Genomic DNA, 24368 nt, shown 5'->3' on the forward strand with positions numbered 1-24368 from the left:
GGGTTACTTTTGTTCTACAGATAAAAGGTTTGCACTGAACCATATTCTTTCTCCCAGTCTTCATGGCCCAGAGTATTAGTTTGCAAGTTGACAGGTTGGACCCGGAGAACCTGAGTAGGCATAAAGAAAAAACTCAGTTATATGAGCAAAATTGACTGACTTATATATAGTATAGAAAGGGAAGAGTAAGTAATTTTAGACTGAAGAAACCTGACAAACTTGATGAACACTACCTACAGGTTAATATCATCAGTGATATCATGTACTCTTGTGTAATGAGGATGGCATGTTACCTCTGTGTCTTCCTCCCAAAAAAACTATAACCCCAGCCTAATCATGAGAAAAACATCAGACGAACCCAGATTGAGGGACAGTCTATAAAATACCTGATCAGAACTCAGAGCCGTCAGAAAGTCCTCAAAAACAAGGAGGGTGTGAGAAACAGTCATAGTCTAGAAGAGCCTAAGGTGAGATAACCACTAAATGTAATGTGGTATCTTTTATGGGATTGTGGAACAGAAAAATAACATTAGACAAAAACTAAAGGATTTTTTTTTTTTAAGTATGGACCTTAGTTAATAAATAATGTATCAGTATTGGTTCATTAGTTATAAGAGTTTCATACTAATGTACTATTTTAACAACTGAGTGCAGGGTGTATGGGAACTCTGCACTATCTTTGCAACTTTTCTGTAAATCAAAAAATATTCCAATAAATAGTTTATTTAAAAAAACAGACCGATTCCCATAAAAAATTAACTATATCAGACTTAGGGCTTATTAACACCAACCCAAAATAACTAATGTAACTAATTCAAATGTGTGTGGTAGATGTATATGTATATGAAATAATGGGTTTGTTTTCAGTGTATTTAAACTAGTGATTTATAAATCCAATTATGTTAATAAACTTGGGCTTGTTTGGTACAGTTAAATGAATGCTACCATATTATTTTGGAAAGCAATTCTTATGTAAATATCCTGTAATTTACTTCTTATATATAGAATTTTTATATCATAAAGTTTCCAGAAAGTAAATAAGTCTGTCAATTCATAATTCAGGAATAAAATCATAGATGACCTTCATATCTCTTGGGGTAGAAGGCCTCTGAGGAAATTAACCTGTTCTCCTGGTACCACATGAACATATATTCAAACTATCATTGACCAATAGATTTTTTTCAGTGGAAATGTACATCATATCTCCTTCCTAAAAGGAAGCTATATTTTGTTTAAAAACGATTATAGATTCAACATCCTACCTGTCATTACATTATGTAGTAGTAATTAGTTCTAAAACATATTACCTAGAAGTAGTAGTAATTAGTTCTAAAAAACATATTACCTAGAAGCATCACTAGAGCATTGTGTAAACTGTTCTGAAGTACAGATGGTGTTTGGGGATGAAAGCAAATATCTGAATAAAATATTGGGAATAAGAAGTTGTGCCTTCATGAGACTCCCCTTTCAACGTGAGAGTAAACATAGGTAATTGGAAGTGCCGCTGCCTTCTAAGAACTTTACTATGCTGTTTTTCTCCCCTTAGGTTTATGATGCTGCAGTCAGGTGGTTGAAATATGATGAACCTAACCGCCAGCCATTTATGGTTGACATCCTTGCTAAAGTCAGGTTTCCTCTTATATCAAAGAATTTCTTAAGTAAAACAGTACAAGCTGAACCACTTATTCAAGACAATCCTGAATGCCTTAAGATGGTGATAAGTAAGTTGCCTTAATATCCATTTATAACTTATCGTGTAGCCAGTTTCTCATGGGCTTAAAACCCTTCAGAATGGATCAGACTCGGTAGCCAGGGAGAAACACTCAAGGCTTTGCCCTGCTGGATAATTAATCTATTGGGGTTCTCAACTGTCTATCCGGAGGGAACTTAGCCTCAGCCCTTATTTTATAGGAACATGTGTGATAGAAGTTTAAAAATTACTTATGCTCTGTCTCCTTTTGTGTACAATAACTTTCATTCACTTTGTTTTTTGTGTTTCCTTTTTAAAATAATTTAGCCAAGTAGTGTACTGTGATCACATTTTCTTTCTTAAAGAAAAAGGTTTGTTTCTTGCGCGTGGAGCACATATTTTGCCACATTTTTTTTTTTCATTTACTTAATTTTTCTTGACTTGCAGGCTAAGTTCCAAACCCTCTGTAAAATGCCTCTTAATAAAATTGTCTGTACAATTAAACAATCTGTTGATTTTATTTTTTGGAAACACATTTATAGAGCCTTCCTTCTGCCTATTCCAGGATGGAGTGTTTGCCCTTTAGGCTTAAGGCACAGTTCTTGTCCTGGGACTTCCCTTCTCTGCCATACTGGGATGTTCTTTCACTCCTTTCCTAAGTTAGATTCACTATCTTCCTCAACCCCAGGTCTTCACCTTTCTTAATTCTGTTTGATTGAACATATCCTTAAAAGGTTCCTGAGAAAGGATATATGATCAACAAATATTTGGAGATTTGACAAATCTCATATCTTTATTTTATCATAAAATGTTGAAGGATAGTTAAACCGGGTGTAGAATTATGTTGAAAATCATAAGCATTCTCCATTATTTGCTAGCTTTCATTGTTGTTTTTGAGAAAACTGATGCCAGTTTATTTATTCTTCCTTGTAAGCATTTAAAATCTTTTTTTTAAATCCCTGGTGTTTTGAAAGTTCACAGTAATGTACCTTGGTGTGCATCTTTTCTTTTTTTTTTCTTTTTTTAAAGTTATCATATTGGGCATTCTCTATCTTTTCAGCCACAGATTTCTCAGTTCTTTATTATTGGTATTGTGATTCTTTAGGCATTGAGTCTCTAATCTTAAGTCTCTCTTGTTATCCATCTTTGTCTCTTTGTTCTATCTTCTTGGAGATAGGCTTAATTTTTCCTTCAGCACTTTTCTTTTTTTTTTGTTGCACCGTGTGGCATGCAGGATTGTAGTTCCCTGACAAGGGATCGAACCTGTGCCCCCTGCAGTGGAATTTCAGAGTCTTGACCACTGGACCACCAGGGAAGTCCCATTAAATACAGTTATTTTATATTCTGTGTTTGATAATAACAATATCTGAAGTCTTTGAAGACCAAATGCTGCTGTTTTTTCATTGACTTATTCCTGGTGGCTTAATTCTTTGTATTTTATAATTTTGGATTGTGAGCTTTTATATATATATATATATATATATTTTTTTTTTTTTAATATTTATTTATTTGGCTGCTTCGGGTCTTCCTTGCGGCGTGCAGGATCTTTAGTTGCAGCATGTGGGATCTAGTTCCCTGACCAGGGATCGAACCCGGGCCCCCTGCATTGGGAGGGCAAAGTCTTAGCCACTGTACCACCAGGGAAGTCCCATGAACTTATATTTGATCAGTCTTAATCTCCAGAAATATTGGGAGGTGTGGTTTGTATTCCTCCAGGTTTTCCCTGTTTTCCTTAAGAGGAGAATAGTGTTTGCTTTTGCCAAGTGCCCTGGGCCACAACAATCCAGGACTACTTTGAATTTTTCTCGACTTATGGGTTTCTAGACTTGTAGACAGGTAAATTCAAACCTCAAGCCTGTATGATCTGTCATTATAAATTCTCAAAAGAGGGAGACTTTACCTCTGCCTGGAGGTGAAATTGAAATAGGCAGATTACTATTTTTCCTTTTTGCCATTAGACAGTTTTCTTAGCTTATCTTCATTAAAAGTATAACCAATACAAGTGATCCAGCTTTAGATAGAGCTCTCAGTTCCAACACTTGTGCAAATCCAAGACCTAATCTTATTTCCCTCATGCAGCCAATAACATCAATTTCTAGGTTTCCAGTATTATCGAAAGCTCTCAGAGTAGCTCCAGGGTCTCTTAACAATCACTATTCTGATGTTTAGTTCGCCCTCCATTTTTGGCCCTCTGATCTTAGCTATGCACTTAAAAGAATGTTTGTTTTATTCTTTCCAGCATCGTAGTAATTTTGTAGCAGAAAGTTATTTCTCAAAGTCTCAACTGTCATACTGCTGTAAGTGGAAGTTCAGCTTGTTCTTTAAACAGGCCTGAAATGTGTAGTGTATGACTGTGATATGCTGAGGTAAGTATGCTCCTGCTAACTCTGCCAGGCTCTTCTTGAGTTCCCATTCATCTTAAACCAAAAACCACATGGACAGTATCCACACATGGGATAGCAGTATAGGTTTCAATTAATATGTCACGAGCAAGAAAGCCTCTCCTAGAAGGTATTTAGAAACCTACTTTGAAACCTTAAGTTGTTTTTGGCATTCATTTGCACATTTCGTTTAAGGTATAGCTGGTTTCAGACACAAAATTAAGGAAGGAAATAAAAGAGAAACGACAACTTTGATTCCTGCCTGAGATACCCTTCTCAAGAGTGGCAGTGGGCTTCCCTGGTGGCACAGTGGTTGGGAATCCACCTGCCGATGCAGGGGACCCGGGTTCGTGCCCCGGTCCGGGAAGATCCCACATGCCGTGGAGCGGCTGGGCCCATGGGCCATGGCCGCTGAGCCTGCGCGTCCTGAGCCTGTGCTCCGCAACAGGAGAGGCCACAGCAGTGAGAGGCCCGTGTACCACCAAAAAAAAAAAAAGAGTGACAATAAGTTTGAGTGCCCTGATTATTAAATAGTAATTAATAATTATTAATTACCCTACTTTAATAATTACTTTAATAATTATTAATTACTCCCAATTATTAAATTGGAAGTAAAGTAAAATTTCTGTCAAACGTATCACATAGCTAGTACTTAATATTGTTGTGGTTTTAGGTAAGTTGACCCAATACTGTCCCCTAGTTTGGAAAAGTATTACAATATATCCATACAATGGAATGCTCTATATTTACTAAAAATATTTTAGATGAATATCTAATAATATAAAAATTTTTCATGAGTGGCAAAAGCATAAGACAGTGCATGGTATAATACCTTTTGGTTACAGTTACGGTGTCAAGGGAAAAAAGAAGAGGGTATGAAGCAAGGATATATCCTTGTGAATATCTACGTTTAAGGGGTAGTAGACAAAGAACCGGGAAAGGAGAATTCACCAAGCTACTTCAACCACAGGCTGGTATCTTTTTTTTTTTTTAACATCTTTATTGGAGTATAATTGCTTTACAATGGTGTGTTAGTTTCTGCTTTATAACAAAGTGGATGAGCTATACATATACATATACATATATCCCCATATCCCCTTCCACTTGCATCTCCCTCCCACCCTCCCTATCCCACCCTTCTAGGTGGTCACAAAGCACCGATCTGACCTCCCTGTGTTATGCAGCTGCTTCCCCCTAGCTATCTATTTTACAATTGGTAGTGTATATAAGTCCATGCCACTCTCTCACTTCGTCCCAGCTTACCCTTCCCAGGCTGGTATCTTGATAACCAAGATGTAGGGAGTTTTAAGAATTACAGCATAGGTTGCTGCTAGTTTCTTGAAGTACAGGGACGTGAAAGAAAATCAGGACCAAGAAGATGCCTTGAGATTAGGACTTTCATCTTTTGGATTTCACAAGTTAATATCAGATTTTTTGTCATGCCTCTGTTTGCAAACTCTGTTATATTTCTGGTTTCATTGGGTAGAGAGCTGCACCTGTTTCTTCATACATGGTGTAAGCTGTTGAAGATAAATTAGCCAGTCAGTGAAGTATTTAGTTCTTATGTGGATCCTGAATTGATTTAGAAACAGGATACCAGGATTATTCAAGAAATCCAAACAAGTGTGGGGATTAGGCTCTTGAGCAGGAATCTTTGTTTTTTGTTACATTTTTTTCTTTTTCTTTTCCTTTTTTGTTTTGTCTTGTTCTAATAAAGAACTATGAGTTCTAAAATTCCTTGACTAGGCACAAGCAGCTGAGACTCTTCCAGGCTTTGGAGCCTGGGTAGAGCTCAGTGGAGGAAAGAAGGCCTCCCTTCTTCAGATCATCAGTTACCTTTCTACCATCTGATTTAGGGTCTGCCTTTTGAGAGAAGAAGAAAAACAGAAGATGATAGGAATGTAGAATAAAACTAAACTGAAAGAATTTACAACTAAAAGAAAACAAGTCATAAAAACAAAATGAAGAACACAGTCAAAACCATAACAAAGGGGCTTCCCTGGTGGTGCAGTGGTTAAGAATTCACCTGCCAATGCAGGGGACATGGGTTTGAGCCCTGGTCTGGGAAGATCCCACATGCTGCGGAGCAACTAAGCCTGTGCACAACTACTGAGCTTGCGCTCTAGACCCTGCGTGCCACAACTACTGAATCCTGCGCACCTAGAGCCTGTGCTCCGCAGCAATGAGAAGCCCGCGCACCACGACGAAGAGTAGCCCCCGCTCGCCACAACTAGAGAAAGCCCACATGCAGCAACAAAGACCCAACACAGCCAAAAATAAATAAATTTATATTTACAAAAGACCATAACAAAGGGTCAGACTAAGTTCTTATTCAAAATTTGCAAATGAAAGTACCTGACTCTCAAAGGAATAACTCCCAAAGGAAAAAGCCTAAGGAGCAAGGCGTTTCTCAGGGAAAGGTGCCAGAGAGTTTGTCCCCAGCCCTGTCCTGGGAGAGAAACCTCCCGTCAGTGAAGGAGCCACAGTTTGTGCTTCCTCCAGGGTTGACCTGGTTAGCCACAGTCAGCCACTTTTACCCAGTGGCCTGTTGCCTGGAACAGTTCCCTCCTGTTTCTCTCCTTCCCTGCTCTCTGTCTTCTCTTGTTGGGAGTATCGTGTTCATAGATTTCACAATACACCTCTGCCCTGTGTGGAGCCCTCACTAGAGCAGCGGCTCTCAAACCCCACAAGATCTGTTCAGGCGTAGTGTTCAATAATTTGGATTTCTGACACGTTTGCAAGTGATGCTGCTAGTCAGGGAACTATATACCTTAAGAACTGCAGTCTTAGACCTAGAGTGGGAGAGGAGGGAATGAGGAAAAGTGGTTTTTGTAATTGTAAAGGATTGTAAAAAGCAAACAAATGAATATATAATAGGAACCATATGTGGCCTGCAGAGCCTAAAGTATTTGCTGTCTGGCCCTTTACAGAGAGAGTTTGCTGACCCCTGACCTAGAGCAGGCTGCTGAGTGTTCCAGCTGTTCTAATGCACAGTGCTTCTACTCATACTCTGTAATGGAAGGAGATGCTAGAAATATACTGATTTTCATTCATTCACAACCTGTTTTCCAAACGTGTCCCCTCTATCTCTCTTATAAAGGCCCAACACAGCCTCGTGAACAGAAGTGTTTTCTGCATGTATTGAGAATTGCTTACGTTATTTTATTTTTGGATCAGTAATACTGCACATCATCTACAATTCAAAAAGGTATAAAAGGGTATATGGTGAAAAGTAAGTCTCACTGGAGGTAACCATTATTATCTTGTATATCCTTCCAAAGGTAGTCTTGAGTTTGTGCATATACAGTAATTTACTGACATATACTTGTATAAATTATGTATAAAAATATATATGAATAAAGCTATAAATTTTTAAAACGGTATCCCACTCTGTGTACTCTTTTATGTCTTGCTTTTTTTATTTCTTTTTTTTCTTTTGGCTGCGCCACATGGCTTGTACGATCTTAGTTCCCCAAGCAGGGATGGAACCTGGGCCCTTGGCAGTGGAAGCCCTGAGTCCTAACCACTGGACCACCAGGAAACTTCCCATCTTGCTTTTTTTCACTCCACATTATTTCTTGGAAATCATCTCGTGTACATGTTACCCTTCCTCGTGTTTCTGAAGAGCCACATACAGTATTCCATTATGTGGATAGACCATAATTTTTAACCGCTTGCCTGACAGTGAACTTTAGGTTACTAAAATCCTAAAGGGGGAATTACTGGCTAAAGGGTGTGTGCATTTGTAATTTTCACAGATCATCCTGTATTGCCTTCCAGATAGTTTGTACCCATCCACATCCGCACCAGCAGTGTAGGAGCTTGCTGCTTCCTTTATCAATACCCTGTGTTCCAGATAGTTTGATCTTGTACAATCTGATGAGTGAGAAAGTATGATTTTAATCTGTATTTCTCTAACTAGAGCAGTTGAGCATCTCTTCATGTTTGAGAGTCATTTGTAATTAGTTCTTTTTCCGTGAACTTTGTTCAGATTATTAATCTTCTGTTAGTTGATCGTCTTAATATTATTAAGAATATCTTTAGGTCTTTTATATGATTTATAAATACTTTCCTAGTTTGTCATTGTCTTTGGATTTTGTTTTTTCTTTTTGCCATGAAGTAGTTTAACTTAAAATTTTATGTAGTTCTGAATTTTTTTTCATAGTTTCTGTGTTATTTGTCTTTTCTTAGGCTTCCTCGTTCTGGGCCTGTTTTTTTTTAACTATCCGATTTTTCCTATAGTTCGTTTGTGAGGTTTTTTACATTTTAAAATATTCTATTGATTTGGAATTTGCTTTAGAGCAAAATATGAGGTAGCGGTACAAATATTTTCTCCGTATCATTGTCTAACGTCATTTATTGAACAATCCACCTTTCCCACACTGATTTGAAATGACATCTTCAAAGTTTTTAACTGTTGAGTGTCCCCTGACTTGACAAAATTAAGGACTTGCTTAAAGGAAAAGGGTCATGTTAGATCACAATAGTTCTGAATCCTCACTGCATTTTAGAATAAGCAGTAAGTACTTCTCACAGTTTTATGTGCATCTGATTTACCTTAGGATTTTGTTAAATACGCGGATTCTGATTCGGTAGGTCTGGGATTCAGTGTTTCTAACAAGCTCCCAGGTGCGGAAGCTGCTGATCTTTTAACCACATTTAAGTGGTGATACCAGTGCTTCAGCCCTACCACCAGAGATTTTGATGTAACTGGCCTGTGGTAGGGCCCAGGTATAGATAGTTTCTGAGATTTTCTAGGTGATTCTAATGTACAGTGAAGATTGAGAACAGCCTCGTTGGGAGATCCGAATTTCAGTAATTAGTATTATGGCAACCGTTGCTTGAAAAGCCAGATAATTCCCTGGTATTTAGTAAGTGGGTGGGACAATCTTAGCATTAATGGTGATTGCTGAGAATAATAAATTGATTAGGACTCAGATTATTAAATATTTCTCCTGCCTCTTCTCCCTCATTCTTTCCTTAAATGCTATAGAGGGATGATTTAAAAAAAAAAAAAGTTCCAGAAATAAAAACACTATTTTGTTTGGGTATTTCCTTTTCAAAGTATTAAAGTGCCTGAAGTTCTTGAAGAGTTGCCATGTGTTTTTCTACAGGTGGAATGAGGTATCATCTCCTGTCTCCAGAGGATCGAGAAGAACTGGTAGAAGGCACAAGGCCCAGAAGAAAGAAACATGACTACCGCATAGCGCTATTTGGAGGCTCCCAACCACAGTCTTGTAGATATTTTAACCCAAAGGTAACTAATTTTTATTCTTGTTTTTGTTTTTAAAAGCACTGAGCGTATAGACACGCACCTACCACCAGCAGTAATAACTCACATAGGAGATGTTATAGTTCATGGTGTTCTTTCATAGACCTTACAAGATACATAGTTATCACCTTCATTTTACAAATAAGGAAACTGAGGCTTAGTCAGATTTCAAATGTTTCCATGATTGCTCTGGAGTGCTACATAGTAACCATTATCAAAGAAAACGGGAAACAGTTGTCTTTTGTTAGGAGCTCCTTGCGTTCATTACAGCTCCTTGCTTTCGTAATATGCGATTTTCATTGAAAATCTGCTTCTAGAGCTATGTGGGTTGTTCTTTTTCCCCTTAGTAATTACGTTTGAATATAAAATAATACACAGTCATTCTAGAAAATGTGGAGAATCTAGACCATCATGAAGAAAAAAAATAAAATTACCTTTAATCCAATCATCTAAAAAATATAAATTTATTTTATTTATTTTTGGCTGCGTTGGGTCTTCATTGCTGCACACGGACTTTCTCTAGTTGCAGCGAGTGGGGGCTACTCTTCGTTGCGGTGCACGGGCTTCTCATTGCGGTGGCTTCTCTTGTTGCGGAGCACGGGCTCGAGGCGCACAGGCTCAGTAGTTGTGGCACGTGGGTTCGGTAGTTTTAGCTCGTGGGCTCTAGAGCTCAGGCTCAGTAGTTATGGCACATGGGCTTAGTTGCTCCGTATCGTGTGGGATCTTCCCAGACCAGGGCTCAAACCCATGTCCCTTGTAGTAGGCGGATTCATAACCACTGCATCACCAGGGAAGCCCCAACCATCTAGAAATTATTACCAATTTTAATGTGTTTTCCATTATGTGTTATGCCAGTTGGACAGCAGAGCCTGAGTCATAGGTCTAGGAACACAATTTTTTTTTTTTTTTGCGGTATGCAGGCCTCTCACTGTTGTGGCCTCTCCCGTTGCGGAGCACAGGATCCAGACGCACAGGCTCAGCGGCCATGGCTCACGGGCCCAGCTGCTCCGTGGCATGTGGGATCCTCCCGGACCGGGGCACGAACCCGTGTCCCCTGCATCGGCAGGCGGACTCTCAACCACTGCGCCACCAGGGAAGCCGTAGGAACACAATTTTTAAAAATAGATCATGAGAAAATGCGCTCCTGTTTCTACCCCTTGTTTCTTAGAACTGTGTTTTCTGGCTGTGGGGGAGATAATACCATACTTTGCTGTTACTACATGTATTGCCCAAGCAGAGCAGATACCATAATCCTAAAAGATAGCACCCCGACCTTGCAAGGTGGTACCCATAACTGATGTTGAATCTCAGCACTTAATGGTCTCTTTCAACATCTCATAGGCCCATTTTTTTGTTGATGATAGATAACCTGGCGAGTCCAGAACATCCTTTTTACATCAGGATACTTCTGATACTTCTTTCTCTGAGAAGTGTGTCCTTGGAGGCTTTCTGTGTAATACTGTAGTGGTGATATACAAGGCATTTATAAAAACACATATGATGGTGTTGTCAAGAGTGCAAAAGACAGCAAAGGCCAATCCACATGCAGAATAAGTATCAATTCCAGTGAGGACAGAGCTTTGTCCCTTCAACAATGGAAGCGTTCCAGTGTAGTTAGCTTGGTATTAGGTAACTAACTGGTTCCCTCAAGGTGTGATAACAAATCAAGTTCTTAGAATCAGTCAATATTGCCAACAAAGTGGGTGCTAGCCAGTAGTGGATAGCCACATTGGCCTCAGGGAGGGAAAGTCCATTAGCTTCTGTAGCCACTGACTTACGCAGTTACTGCATGCATATCTGTCGCTGGAATCACTCATAAGCCCATTGAGCAAGCATCGGATTGGGGAGGAAAGATATAGATGCAGTCCTGTCCACATGATTATTAAGAGACTCTGCTGCAGTTGTGGGCACTCTGGTAAGAATTCATGTGGGACCCAAATTTGTTGCCTTTCTGGAGTGTGTTCTACATTATCCTTCCTCAGATCTCCTTGTCAGCAGTCTTTCGTGCTTGCTTGTTTTAAGTCTGTATCCATCTGGGAAAACCATTAGTCACCATCCGAGAATGGATAAAAACTGACCTGAGGCTTTCTCTACTGAGAGGTATAACGGACAATAAAAGGAACTGCTTGAAAATCTGCCATATCAGGATATGTGTCTTCTGTATTATCCTTCAGTACCATTCCTGAAGGGAGTATGATACTTAAGCAGTCCACTTTTGGCTAATACTGTCACAAATGAGCCAAGCTCAGGTCTCTCAATTTTGTCAGCTGATCTGTAGGGACCACCTCCATGAAGACATAACCCTGGGTGAGAGAGAAGGCCTACTGAGTAAGGGTTGTGATTATCCCATTTGGGTATTCTGTGCCTTTGGGACCTCCATATGCCCAGTTTTATGTTTAAATACTAGATCATGGGTTGAAAGCATGCTATTTGTGAGTTGGTAGGTCATGTAAAACTGTTCAAACTGGGTTAATGATATGGTGTCCCTTGGTGTCAGACATTTGCTGTCTGTCAGACCCTAGCAGCCAGCCAGGAGCTATTTACTGAAAAAATGGTACCTGCTTAAAGTAGGTTGGCCTTGCTCCAGAATCCCACATGTGTGCTGTCTGGTCATACTGAGACATGCCTGAAGTTACATGCAGCATCTCATTCAGCATCCCAATGCCCTAGGATCGCAGCTGAGCCATGTGATTATAGCCTGTCCCGCTTAGAAAGCTTACCCAGTAAAAGTGTAAATGTAGGACACCCAAACACAGGATATGTGTCATCTGTAAAACGTTAGAAGATGGTTGGGGCAGCAAGCTGTCCTTCCTTTCCAAGGGGCTATGCCAACATGCTGTAGATCAGGGCTTGGCAAACTTTTTCTATACAAGACCGGAGAATATTTTTAGCCTTTTAGGCTACACATTCTCTGCCATAACTGCTCAGCTCTGATGCTGTAGCAGGAAAGCAGCCATAGGTAATAACGTAAACAAGTGGCCATGGCTGTATTCCAATCAGATTTTTTTTAAACAGTGTGATGAGGTTTTTTTTCTTAATTAGTTTATTTATTGATTGATTTTTGGCTATGTTGGGTCTTTGATGCTGTGCGTGAGCTTTCTCTGGTTGCAGCGAGCAGGGGCTACTCTTCGTTGCAGTGCACGGGCTTCTCATTGCGGTGGCTTCTCTTGTTGCGGAGCACAGGATCTAGCCGCACAGGCTTCAGTAGTTGTGGCACGTGGGCTCAGTAGTTGTGGCTCACGGGCTCTAGAGCATGGGCTCAGTTGTGGCGCATGGGCTTAGTTGCTTAGCGGTATGTGGGATCGTCCTGGACCAGGGCTTGAACCCATGTCCCCTGCATTGGCAGGTGGATTCTTAACCACTGCGCCACCAGGGAAATCCCTCCAATCAAATTTTATTTACAGAAACAGTCATTGGGTTGGGTTTAGCCTGCAGGCCATAGTTTGCCAACCCCTGCTGCAGACCTGTGGACATCTAGGGACTCTGAAGTGACCAACTCTGTACTCTAGGATAACTTCTCTCCTGTCCTGTGAAGCACTTGTCCCACCAAGACATACGGGATCCTTTCCATTTTCTGTTCAGTTCTGTTTCCAGAACTGATCAGTATTATAGGCATCAATATAGGAGACCTTTGGCAAGGTGAGATAGACCAGGGCTCCTGCAGCTGAGATTATAGCAGAGAGTTAGAGTCTAGAGATCTTGAGGTCAGACTATGAAATAATTTTATTTTCCCTGCCAGTTGAAATTCCATGTAATGATCTGGGTAAATAGTAACAGAAATACACATTACCCAGAGTGTTAACTACAGACCAAGTTTTAGTCAATGTGGTCCAGTAAGGAGACCACATCTGGCCCTGCTACAATAGTTAGTCACCAGTGTGAGTCATATAAATCATAAGAGTATATATGCTGCCAGATATCAAAAAGACCTCCAAGGAAAGAGTATCAGGTTAGATTGGTTAAATACCATCATATTTGGACTGTCCCTGTGGGCTGCTCTCAGGTCATATATCTATCTCTGGTCCATTCCTCCATGTCCAATATATAGGCTGATTTTTTACTAAAGACATCTAGCTTCCTTTCTTAGTAGAAGACTGAGTGACTGGCAGGTACCATGAGGTTTCATGGCCTGTGCAATATAGTTCAATAAGCACGGTGTCAGTGTGCTTGACAGGTCGATACACCTACACATCTGTTTCACACCAGGTAAGTTTTAAGACTACTGACATTTCAGTGGCTATTTAATTTCACTGTTTTTTAATTTTTTAGGATCCTTTTGAGTCAACAGCAGGAAATTTATAAATAAACTTTTTTTTTCCCAAGGAAAATCTGAAGTCATAGGAGCTTAAATCTATGAACCACAGCATTCAGGTGGTGACAATAGTTACACCCCTCTTGTTTCCCGAAGCCTAACTTTGGTGTTGATTTTGACATTTAAAAAGCAATAAAGTGTGTTTTGATAGAAAATACTTTATCTTAAAGTAGATGTCTGTTTTGATGTACAGGGGGACATGGGGAATCCTGATTCCATTTGGGAGACAGCACTCTTTTTAGAATAAGGCAAATATGGAATGACAACTAGCACTTTGTTTTTGGTCTGTAGTTGTACAACTTTCCTTAATTTTTCTTTTTAAATTGGACAGATGAAAAAAAAAAAGATGGATATTCTGCACGAGCCTGGAAATGAGACTGTAACTTCAGAATTCTCATTTGATGTTTTACTTTGCTCTTATAAATGGCACGTTCCTAGTGCTGTTTTGTATACTCAGTCACAAGTTTTTAGACTTCCAGTGGAAAAATGTAAATAACTGAGGATATAACTACCAATAAAAACATCCTCATTTCATCAGTTATTACTTTATTCCCTAACGCTGACACCATTAGAATCCCATTACAATATTTATTAAATATTTCTATTAGAAGTACCAACCTCTCCTTTCTTTCTGCTAAAAACTTCATCTTGAAAATATTCACCATTTACTATTATTTATAATATTTTAATATAAGTTGGTTGTCTTTATTATTTCTAATATTAAAACCATTGTGAAGGCTGATTTCATTATGTTATTATTATTTACCTTGAATCTCCCAAGGTGAACATTATTTCATTATTTAAGTAGACTGCTTAATAATAAGTACTGTATAGGAATTGTTTTAAAATTCTTGAACGTAATATTTTCAGAGATACTAAAATGGTTTTAACTGTCATTAAACGGAACCCATTGAGTGTGTCCTATACCAACCCAAAATGATTGTTTTCACTGAATTGATCTCCTTCAAAGAGACAATTTAAGCAGTACTACTTAATTGAATTATCTAGAATTAAGCCAACATCCTTATAAACTATTATCTTTAGATATTCCTTGGATATTGCTCATGAGAGGCGGCAAATATTTGTATTAACTGCTGACTGAAAAATGATAAGAAAGAAAATCTTAACAATTTTTCTAGTAGATAAGTAGATAAAGGAATTGATAAAGAAATCTTGGGTTGCTATATTGAATTGAAATGATAGTCTTCTTGTCAGGGTCCTTTCATGAAGCCTGCTGAGTCTCCCCTTCCCCACCTGTACCTGTTTTTAAAGTTTTCAAGTGCTTATTGATTACTAAAAGAGTTATTTTTCTGAATCCAGTGCTCTGTTCTCTTAGAATTGGTGTTCTCAAATTGTAGTATGGGAACATTTTATGATATTGATGCCAAATAAAAGTTGACTTAATTGATCAGATTATTTGGAGTATTCTTGTCAGTGAAATGATCAGCTTTGAGGGCTTAAAACTTTGTAGGGGTCTTGGCTCACCACTTTCATATGGTGGAGAAATAGGAGACTCTGGGACTTCCCTGGTGGCGCAGTGGTTAAGAATCTGCCTGCCAGTACAGGTTCGATCCCCGGTCCAGGAAGATCCCACATGCCACGGAGCAGCTAAACCCGTGCACCACAACTACTAAGCCCACGTGCTGCAACTCCTGAAGCCCGAGCACCTGGAGCCCGTGCTCTGCAACAAGAGAAGCCACCACAGTGAAAGTAGCCCCTGCTTGCTGCAAATAGAGAAAGCCTGTGGCCAGCAACAAAGACCCAACGCAACCAAAAAAAAAAAAAAAAAAAATAGGAGCGTATGCTCTAGAGAAAAAGGGATTCTGCATATTCCCTGCCAAAACCAAACAAGGAGTAAGACCAGCAGAGTGAGGACTAGACCCTGTAAATTGCAAAGTCAGAAAACCACATGGTGCCATATTTTATGGAACCATCAGGTTCAAAAGGTTTACCCTGAGTACCTTTTCTTATTCTTTTTTTTGGTCTCACCACCGGGGCTTGTGGGATTTTAGTTCCCTGACCAGGGATTGAACCCAGGCCCTTGACAATGAGAGCACAGAGTCCTAACCACTGGACTGCCAGGGAATTCCCTCTTAGTACCTTCTCCTACTTAAAACTGAAGTAGACTCATCACTGAGCTTAGTGTCTGGCCCAATGTGGGAAGTCAAGTTTGTGAGGATGAATGAACCAGTATAACTTTATATAATATTTCATAAGCAATGTTGTCAGTTGGTTTTATAGGACTGGATTTAAATATAGGTGGGCCCTAAATCAAAAGAAGTGAAGTTACTTTCAACACAAAACACATTTTCCTCTTGGAAATATTGTTTACTAAAGGTATCACAGTGCCTTTTCTCACAGTATCATAGCTACCTTCCCTCTTAAACAGGCCTTCACTAAGGAGACAGTCCTACACTGTCATCACGGTGGAAACTGGCAGTTATACGTTGCATGTGATTTTAAAAGACCTGTGTGTAAAAGAAGTGTAAACCTTATAGGAAAATGGTGTTACATTAAAAAATTAATGAAGCTTTTGTAAGAGTGCATCAGTAGTGTTTGTCACCAGCAAAAGAGTGTTGTAGGAGCAGTGTGCTGGAGTCAAAGAGTGAGTGCTTTTAAAATGATCAGGGGCACCTGTAAGAACGAAATATCCAAAATGGACAGCAGTAATCCCAGGTGGTTTGGACCTATAGCTGTGTCCTGCAGGGACTGACGTTGCTGGAATGCAAGTGTGGGTCAACATGGGTATCCCTTAAGCTTCCTTAGTGGTCAGTATAGCAGGCGCCGGTGGTAAAAATCAGTGTTCTTTGCCGCTTATGCACAGTAAGTATTTCTCATACCTGATTGTTTGCAGGCAGTTTGGTTAGACAGGTGGTCCTCACATTCAAGTAGAAGAGATTGGAACACATTCTGAGGTAAATTCTCAGTAGAGTGTCTTCCTAGAATGTCTTCCAAAATAGGAATATTGAGAGCCTCTGTTTTGTTTTCTTTTCAAGCATCTCCATAACACACTTTTGTAGTTTTGTTGTAAAGTCAACCTCACAGCCCTGGTACCCTACAGAGGTGCAGTACCTGAAGTTCCCACCTTCAGGGATCAGTTTCCTTTTGTGTTTAGTCACTGTGCCTTCCAAAAAACCCCAGTAAAAATACGACTCACCAAGAGAGGGATGACTTCAGACTCTCTGTAAGCCACAGCCAGCTATAATTATTATGAATTAACAGATCAGTCCCCTTAAGGGACAGAGAGGGCAGAAACAAAGCTGTAGGTATTTGACTGAGGGCCACAGGTGGGAAGGGATAAGGAGACTAGGAATGATAAATCTGTGTGGTGTTGCTTTAAAGGACTCTCGTCATCCTGGAATTAGCTGGAGGGTAGTGGCTACATAAATGCAGGGCTAGAGGGTAAGAGGCTGAGGGAAACCAACGGGGAATGAAATAAATATTTGCTACACCATGTCATTCAAAAATTACTGTTGGCTACCTTTGGTGATTGTTCATATGATGACGCAAAGGCACAGCACAGTAAGATCTTTTATCCTAGAAGTATTAAATCATGTTCAGATAGGTTTCTTGTGATATTCTTTGAAAATTGGTGATCAGTATAAGAGAAAGCTAACCTCAGTTGCTATAAACAACAGCAGATTGTACCATAGCATATTGTACAGTTAGCTGGTTATAAACTGCAGTTTGAACAAATATTTTGTCATATATTACCAGTATGACAGTTCCTCTAGAATTTGAAATTTGGGGGTTAGGCTGCAGCAGGGATTATGAAGGAGTCAAACTCAAATTGTATGAGATGTATACAGGCTTGAAACAATTAGAGAACAAGAGGCTGAGGTTGGTGAAGCTGCCACCGAATGTAGTCAATTAAAAGTCCCGGTATGGGATAGGTAATGACAGCCTTGGTGGTCTAAAAAGAAGAGATTCCCCTGGGTTGAATTTGTCCATGGAAGCTTCATGGAAGTTTTCTTGAGGGACACTTATTGGTAGAGTTTAGATAGGAAGAAAGAGAAAGAAAAGAATATATTGAGTCCTAAGTATGAATATATCTTTTTGGTTTGATAAGTATGAGTATTAAAAGTTTTCATTAAATGCATACAAAGTATTATTTAACTGAATGGAGTCTAACTTTTTGCTTTAAAAAAAAAGAATTTAGATATAGGTGGAAGAACTGAAGGACTCAGCCATTGGTCTTTTCTCTTTTGTGAGACCTTTTTTTGGGTCCCTTGTCTTCCTTCCTCCCTCCTTTCCTTCCTTCCTTTTTTTTTTTTTTTTTTTTTTTTTTTGCGGTACACAGGCCTCTCACCGCTGTGGCTTCGCCCGTTGCGGAGCACAGGCTCCGGACGCGCAGGCTCAGCGGCCATGGCTCACGGGCCCAGCCACTCCGCGGCATGTGGGATCTTCCCGTACCGGGGCACGAACCCGTGTCCCCTGCATCGGCAGGCGGACTCTCAACCACTGCGCCACCAGGGAAGCCCCTTCCTTCCTTTCTTTATTTCTAAAACAAAGAAGCTGTTTTGTAGAAAGAGCATTTCAAGTCTAGGTATAGGAGCTTAGTCAAGTCAGCCTTTCTGAACTTCAGTTTTCTGGTCTATTAACAGAAGGTTTAAATCTTAGGATTTGCGTTAATATCAGTTATGTTCATTTGACTCTTTGATCTTCATTCACTGAGTCTCTTTCTCCCTGCCATCCTTAAGTTTTTCTCATTTTCCCATATTTAAATGTAAAAAGGCTTGCCATCTCCATTTTGTTTTTTTCTTTACCCTGCCTAACTCTTCCAAACCTCCTGACTGGGTGCATTATCTCCTATACTCCACACATCTGAGACAGAGTTGATGTTTGTCCCATTGGTGAGAACATTTTATTAAATGGGTATGTTACTGCATTTTGAGATTTGAGACAATCATTTAAAGTATAATATGCCTTCCTGTGCCAAGATAAAAAATTACACGTCAGAGTTCATCTAAAAGCAGATCTTGTCATTGAGATATCTGGCAAGGTGCTAGCGCAGAGATGCTCCCCTGCTATTTCATGTATTTTCTACTGAAAGGACAAGAGCTGATATTGAGCATAATATTCATATCAGGTTTCACTTTTGAACTGAGTTTCATCTCACTTAAATTTCTGAGTAGATTTGAGTTGTGTGTCTTGGTGGTATGGTTTTAGTTTGAGAGTGGAGGGGGGAGAACATGTTGTGACTTTATAAAACAGTAGTGATTCTTAATTAGTAATTCCCTTTGAGCTGGTGTCTGGCCTCACTTCCCACTCCTTGCTAGTTTTAACTGATGAGTAGCTGGGAACTGCCCGTTTATATGTTCACTGTTCCTGAGTTTATCTAGCAGCTTACAGTAGCACAGTCACTCCCTGCCCACCCACCCCCAATTGTGGAAGCCTTTTTTCTAGCTGTGATGCTATGTTTTATGAAGAACTTAAGTTACAAGAGTATTTTCTTCCAATGGCTGATTATTAAATCCCTTTCTGGACTTTGGGAGGTTAATATGTTTACAGAAATATCTGTGTGATCCCGTTGAAAATGAGTGCATTTCAAAGTGGGTACAGCCTAGGAAATGAAGTACAATCAAGTGTTCACTTCTAAAAAACTAGATATGCCCTAATAGTGTGCTATTTGGAAGGAAGGCAAAGACTGTTTCTGATCCATCTTGTAGTTGAAATTCAGCTGCATAGTATAATAGCTATTTAGGTGTTTAAGTTTTTAAAGCCTTAACTTAAATTACTTTTAAGTCCACATTTATGTTAAAACATTTAGTACTATTATGAGCATCTGACGTGAGAAGTTGTTTTCTTTGTGCCATACTTTTGGTACTACTTGCCTAGTTGTTGTATTTACTTTTTCTGTTTAAAAAAAATAATATATGCTCATTGTAGAAAATTCAAACATAGCAAGATAAAAAGGAGAAAGCCAAAGTGCTCCCAACATAACAAACAGTCCTCAGTAGTTGGTGAACATCATTCCAGTTCTCTCGTTTTTTGTTTTTAATTTAGAATTTTTTATTTTTTTAATTTTATTTTTTACTTATTTTTTGTTTTGGCCGCACCTCATGGCATGCAGAGCTTCCCTGACCAGGGATCGAACCCATGCCCTCTGCATTGGAAGCACGAACTCTTAACCACTGGACTGCCAGGGAAGTCCCCAGTGTTCTCACTATATATATGTGGGATCATGCCATACGTGCTATTTTACGAAAACTTTTTTTTAACTCTCTCAGCATTTATATTGTGGTGGTATTTTCATGTCAATGAAAATACCATCCTTTTTAAGGGCTGTGGAGTATTCCTCATAAGGATATATAATATTATCATTTATTTGTAATAGTGACTCTATTTCTGTTTTGTAAGTAAGTTCATTTGTACCATTTTTTTAGATTCTACATTATATGTGGATATCATATATTTGTGGTATCATATATTTGTCTTTCTCTGTCTCACTTCACTCAGTATGACAATCTCTAGGTCCATCCATGTTGCTGTAAATGGCATTATTTTGTCCTTTTTTATAAGCCACAGTGTTTTGATGTACTTTTCATGACACTGCTTCTAGGAATGTTGTGGCATCTGGCATATACCTCCTCTCTCCCCTAGCTTTGCTTGATTTTCTCTCAAAATGATGCAAAGTAAAGTTCTCAAGTCTTAAAACTAAAAAGTTTCTTTCATTTTGCATTTTGGTTGTCTTGATTATTGTTAAAATTTACATCTGTAGTGTTTCTATTATTAGAGGATTCATGTGTTTTCAGAATAAAGATTATATTAAATCAATCCTTACTCTCAAGGAAAATAGCAGGCTGATGTTTTTACCCTAAGGCATTTGGAGAAAAATATTACAGCCCTTCAACTCAAGAAGGGCTTTCACTTTCACTTCCTGTAGCAGTGTCCTACAGCTGAAAAGTCACACAAGACAAGATGTAATGGCATACTCAGTCATCAACTGCAGACTTCAGTGTGGTGGGGATTCAGAAAAAGGAAATCAGGGAAGCTTGCAAAAAGAAAAGGAGTCTTGAGCTTGAAAAAAGTCTAGAATGTGATATATCACAGCAGAGGCAAGAAAGACTGACTGGGACCAGGAAAGACAGGACTTTATACATGGGTATGTCTGCATATATATGTGTGGACGCATACATGGGTGATGTGTCGAAACTTAAGAAATCCTTCTACCTGTGTTTTTTCTAAGCTTTCCGGTTTTCTCATTTTCATATCTTCTCAGCAGCTAAGCATATAACCTTGCCTGGAATAGGTACTCAGTAAAAACTGCATTAAATTATATTTTTAGGGTAACAATTTCCTGCCCACACACATACACTGTGACTCTAGTGCTCTTCATCCATCTGTTGCTAACATGAAAGCTCCATGCCCTTCTAGCTTGCCTTGTAGCCTGTGAGTGCTGGGAGCCATAAGTAATTCTTCCTCCACCTACAGGCCCCAGGTTGGGAGTGGTCCCATGACTAGAATAAGACCTGGCAAAGATACCCACTGAGCTGACAAGCATGACTTCCCATCTGTTTTTATCCCCTCTCTGCTTGCTTCTTCAACTGCACACATCTCCTAGGTAGTATAACAAGTTATCAAAGGGCAAACGTTAAATCACATTCTCAGTACTTTATTTTGGATGGGGGGTAGATTGAGGGAATTGGGTAGATTTCCAAGGGAGGTTGGCCCATACACGCACAGAAAAAAAAGACCATAAGCTCCCCTGTGTACAACCAAAGGCAGATATGCTCAAACAGGTGCATTTAACACCTGACAGGTATATTTAATGAGCCCAAATGTAAAGCATTACATTTTATCTGAAATGAAGTCTACTTTGCATTCCAGGTAAAAAGAAAGATATTTCACTTACCTGTGTAGAAGATGAACTATTAGGCAGAATATTATATATAGCTAGTATTTATCAAGCATAGTGTTTAACATGTATGGTGACCAATGACAGTATTGGGAGAGTAAGAAAAGATTTAAAAACTTGAGGACTTCTAGAGAAATGAGAGCCCACATTGCAAGTAGATAGAAACATGTGCCTATTCCCGTGTTACACACACACACACACACACTGCAGACACACAAGCTAATCAATTTTCCCTTGAGCTTGGAGTTCCGAGAGAGCAATGCATTTTAATTTTTAAATATGAAGTATAACCAAGTCCTATATGACTTATGATCATCTGTTCCCTACTCAGACCCTTGAGTAGTATTGGAAAGTTAGAATTATTCTGTTACCAAGCTCTTTGAAATTATTTCATTCTTTGGAACCTCATAATCTTAGTGTCTAAGTGTTTAAGCTCATCTAGCTAAAAGAAGTAGTATATTGTTTTTTCAGTTCCAGCTTCTACCTGGGCAGTTCTTTTTAATTTGAAGAGTATATCAGGTCTCGGAGACCATTTCAAAAAACATCTGGCCAACTTTCTCATCCTGAAATTAAGGAAGAGTTTAGAAAGATAATGTTTTTACGGATGTCTTTAGAAATTATGGGAAAATTTGCATATTACTTTCTAATAATATCAAATAAATTGGGTGTAAGAGTGGCAAGACTTGAGATTCACTAAGTTAATGTACCTTATTAATGAAATTGTATTTTTCTGCTAATGAACCTGGTCAGGTAGGAGCTACGAGTAGATTTGCATAACATGTAAGAGTAATTTTGTTTACTTTTGAGGTATTGCTCCCTGTAGAATATTTTATCGCTTACTTTTTTTCACTCTGTGGTACACAGTTTCCCCAAGAAAACAAATGTTTAAAATATTCTTCCTCAGTTTTTCAAATCCATTGAGTAAAACTGAAGCTTCAGGAAGATGTTACATTTATCCTGCAGTTTTGTGTGCCTACCAATAAAAATACCACTGAGTAACCCAGGGGGCCTCATAGACCCTAATTTGAGAATAAGAAAGGGATTAAGGCTCTGTTTCTCTGGTCACCTAAAAAGCAGAGTGTTTACCATCACTAGGAGTCAAGATATTCTCAATCAGGAACTCTTCTTTTACCTAAGAGACCATTTCTTACGTTCTACAATGCTTTGATCTAATTCAGTGAATGCCTGAAAAACAGGACATTAGCATGATAGATATCAAATTTTCCCAAAGGGAAATCCACATTAATAAATCACAGTGCTTTGATTGATGAGATTGGAAATTGTTTGGATTTCTATCTGACCCTAATTATTTTCAGCCATTTTCAGAAAGCAGCAGGAACACTGTAACTTCCTTGCTTTAAAAGGGGGAGAATCCAACAAGCTATAACTTTGGGAGCATTCCCCCACATATTTACATAGAAGAAGGGCACAGGTGTCCTTGGATGTCATCAAACATAGGAATCAGTGGTGCTGTGAACAGCCTTTATTGTGAAGTACTGATAGGTGCCCATTTCTTCTCATTGAGAAGGAAAAAGTTGTTTCCAGACTACTCAGGTTATTCAAGTATTTCATAATATCACAGCTTTAAGAGTCTGGCTCACCTGAATATTTACGGAAAATTAATATCTCTCAGAAGTCTACAAAATGCCTTCTGGCTTTAGACATTAGTAGGTTAATGGCAGTTAAAGCTTCAGATTATCCATTGATTCTTTATATCCCTATACATCCGGCAAAGAAGGGATGTGCGTATTTACATTTGAAAAAAAAATCTTTCTTTAAATAACAAAACTGCTTATTTTAGTATTTTCTTGTATTGTTATCCTCAGTAACAGAAGGAATAGAAGACGGGGTGTTGGTGATACATACAAATGTATTAAAGTTTATTTTAGAGCCAGAAAAGACCCAAAGCCGTCACTGTCTTCCTCTTGCCTTCTGCCACAACTAACCAACATTCTGAAGAAATCACGCAAGATTAAATAATAGTCTCAAGCCAAACATTCTTATATGTACTCTGATAAATTTAACATATTCTTATGTTTTGTATGTTCTCAATTATATCTTTGCTTCATCCTTTCCTATTATAGTTTTCCATTACTGAAATCTTCCTGTCCTTTCCTGTTACAGGATTATAGCTGGACAGACATCCGCTGCCCCTTTGAAAAACGAAGAGACGCAGCATGCGTGTTTTGGGACAATGTAGTTTACATTTTGGGTGGCTCTCAGCTTTTCCCCATAAAACGAATGGACTGCTATAATGTCGTTAAAGATAGCTGGTATTCCAAACTGGGCCCTCCAACACCTCGAGACAGCCTTGCTGCCTGCGCTGCAGAAGGCAAAATTTATACATCTGGAGGTTCCGAAGTTGGTAAGGACTTATTCAGTATTTGTGTGTGCTTTAAAGCTGAGGGTCTTGGCTTTCATATTTAAACAGAGTGGGTATTATTTGTTCAGATACTTTTTGACAAATTTAAATACAGATCTGTCATATTTTAGAGCACATTTCCCTGAAGGTTTACCTTACTCTTTCTAAGTCATTAATTTACGAGAACTTCAACTCCCTAGATTATGTTAACTGTCCATTTTTTGTCATGACAACGGTTTCATTGATGTCATCTGGATTTTAGTTTCATTGTTGCCATCTGGATTAGTTATTTTATATACGTAATATTATTTGCTTTAAAGATTTTGGAGTTTGGCTTACTCATAGACCCACATTCAGGCTTTTAAAATCTGTATTATCTTTGCTTTCTTTGTATCAGAAAAAAGTAAGAATAATCTTTTTCATTTGCTTTATTCTTTAACTTTGTTTTTTTCTTTTGGCTGCGTCGGGTCTTCGTTGTGGCATGCGGGATCTT

At 38.9% G+C, this 24368-nt stretch overlaps 1 protein-coding gene across 3 annotated transcripts in view; it reads left to right on the plus strand.

Annotated features, from left to right (window-relative positions):
* Window positions 1-24368, plus strand: part of KLHL7 (kelch like family member 7) — a 63668-nt gene that overhangs the window by 23930 nt on the left and 15370 nt on the right. For all 3 annotated transcript variants that reach the window (XM_032643448.1, XM_032643449.1, XM_032643447.1), the window contains 3 exons: window positions 1547-1721; window positions 9186-9328; window positions 23638-23878. In XM_032643448.1, coding sequence (XP_032499339.1) covers window positions 1547-1721; window positions 9186-9328; window positions 23638-23878 — 559 coding nt within the window. The remainder of the gene's footprint in view (window positions 1-1546; window positions 1722-9185; window positions 9329-23637; window positions 23879-24368) is intronic.

This window comes from Phocoena sinus, chromosome 9 (assembly GCF_008692025.1).
Source record: "Phocoena sinus isolate mPhoSin1 chromosome 9, mPhoSin1.pri, whole genome shotgun sequence".
In the NCBI taxonomy this organism is placed as follows: Eukaryota; Metazoa; Chordata; class Mammalia; order Artiodactyla; family Phocoenidae; genus Phocoena; species Phocoena sinus.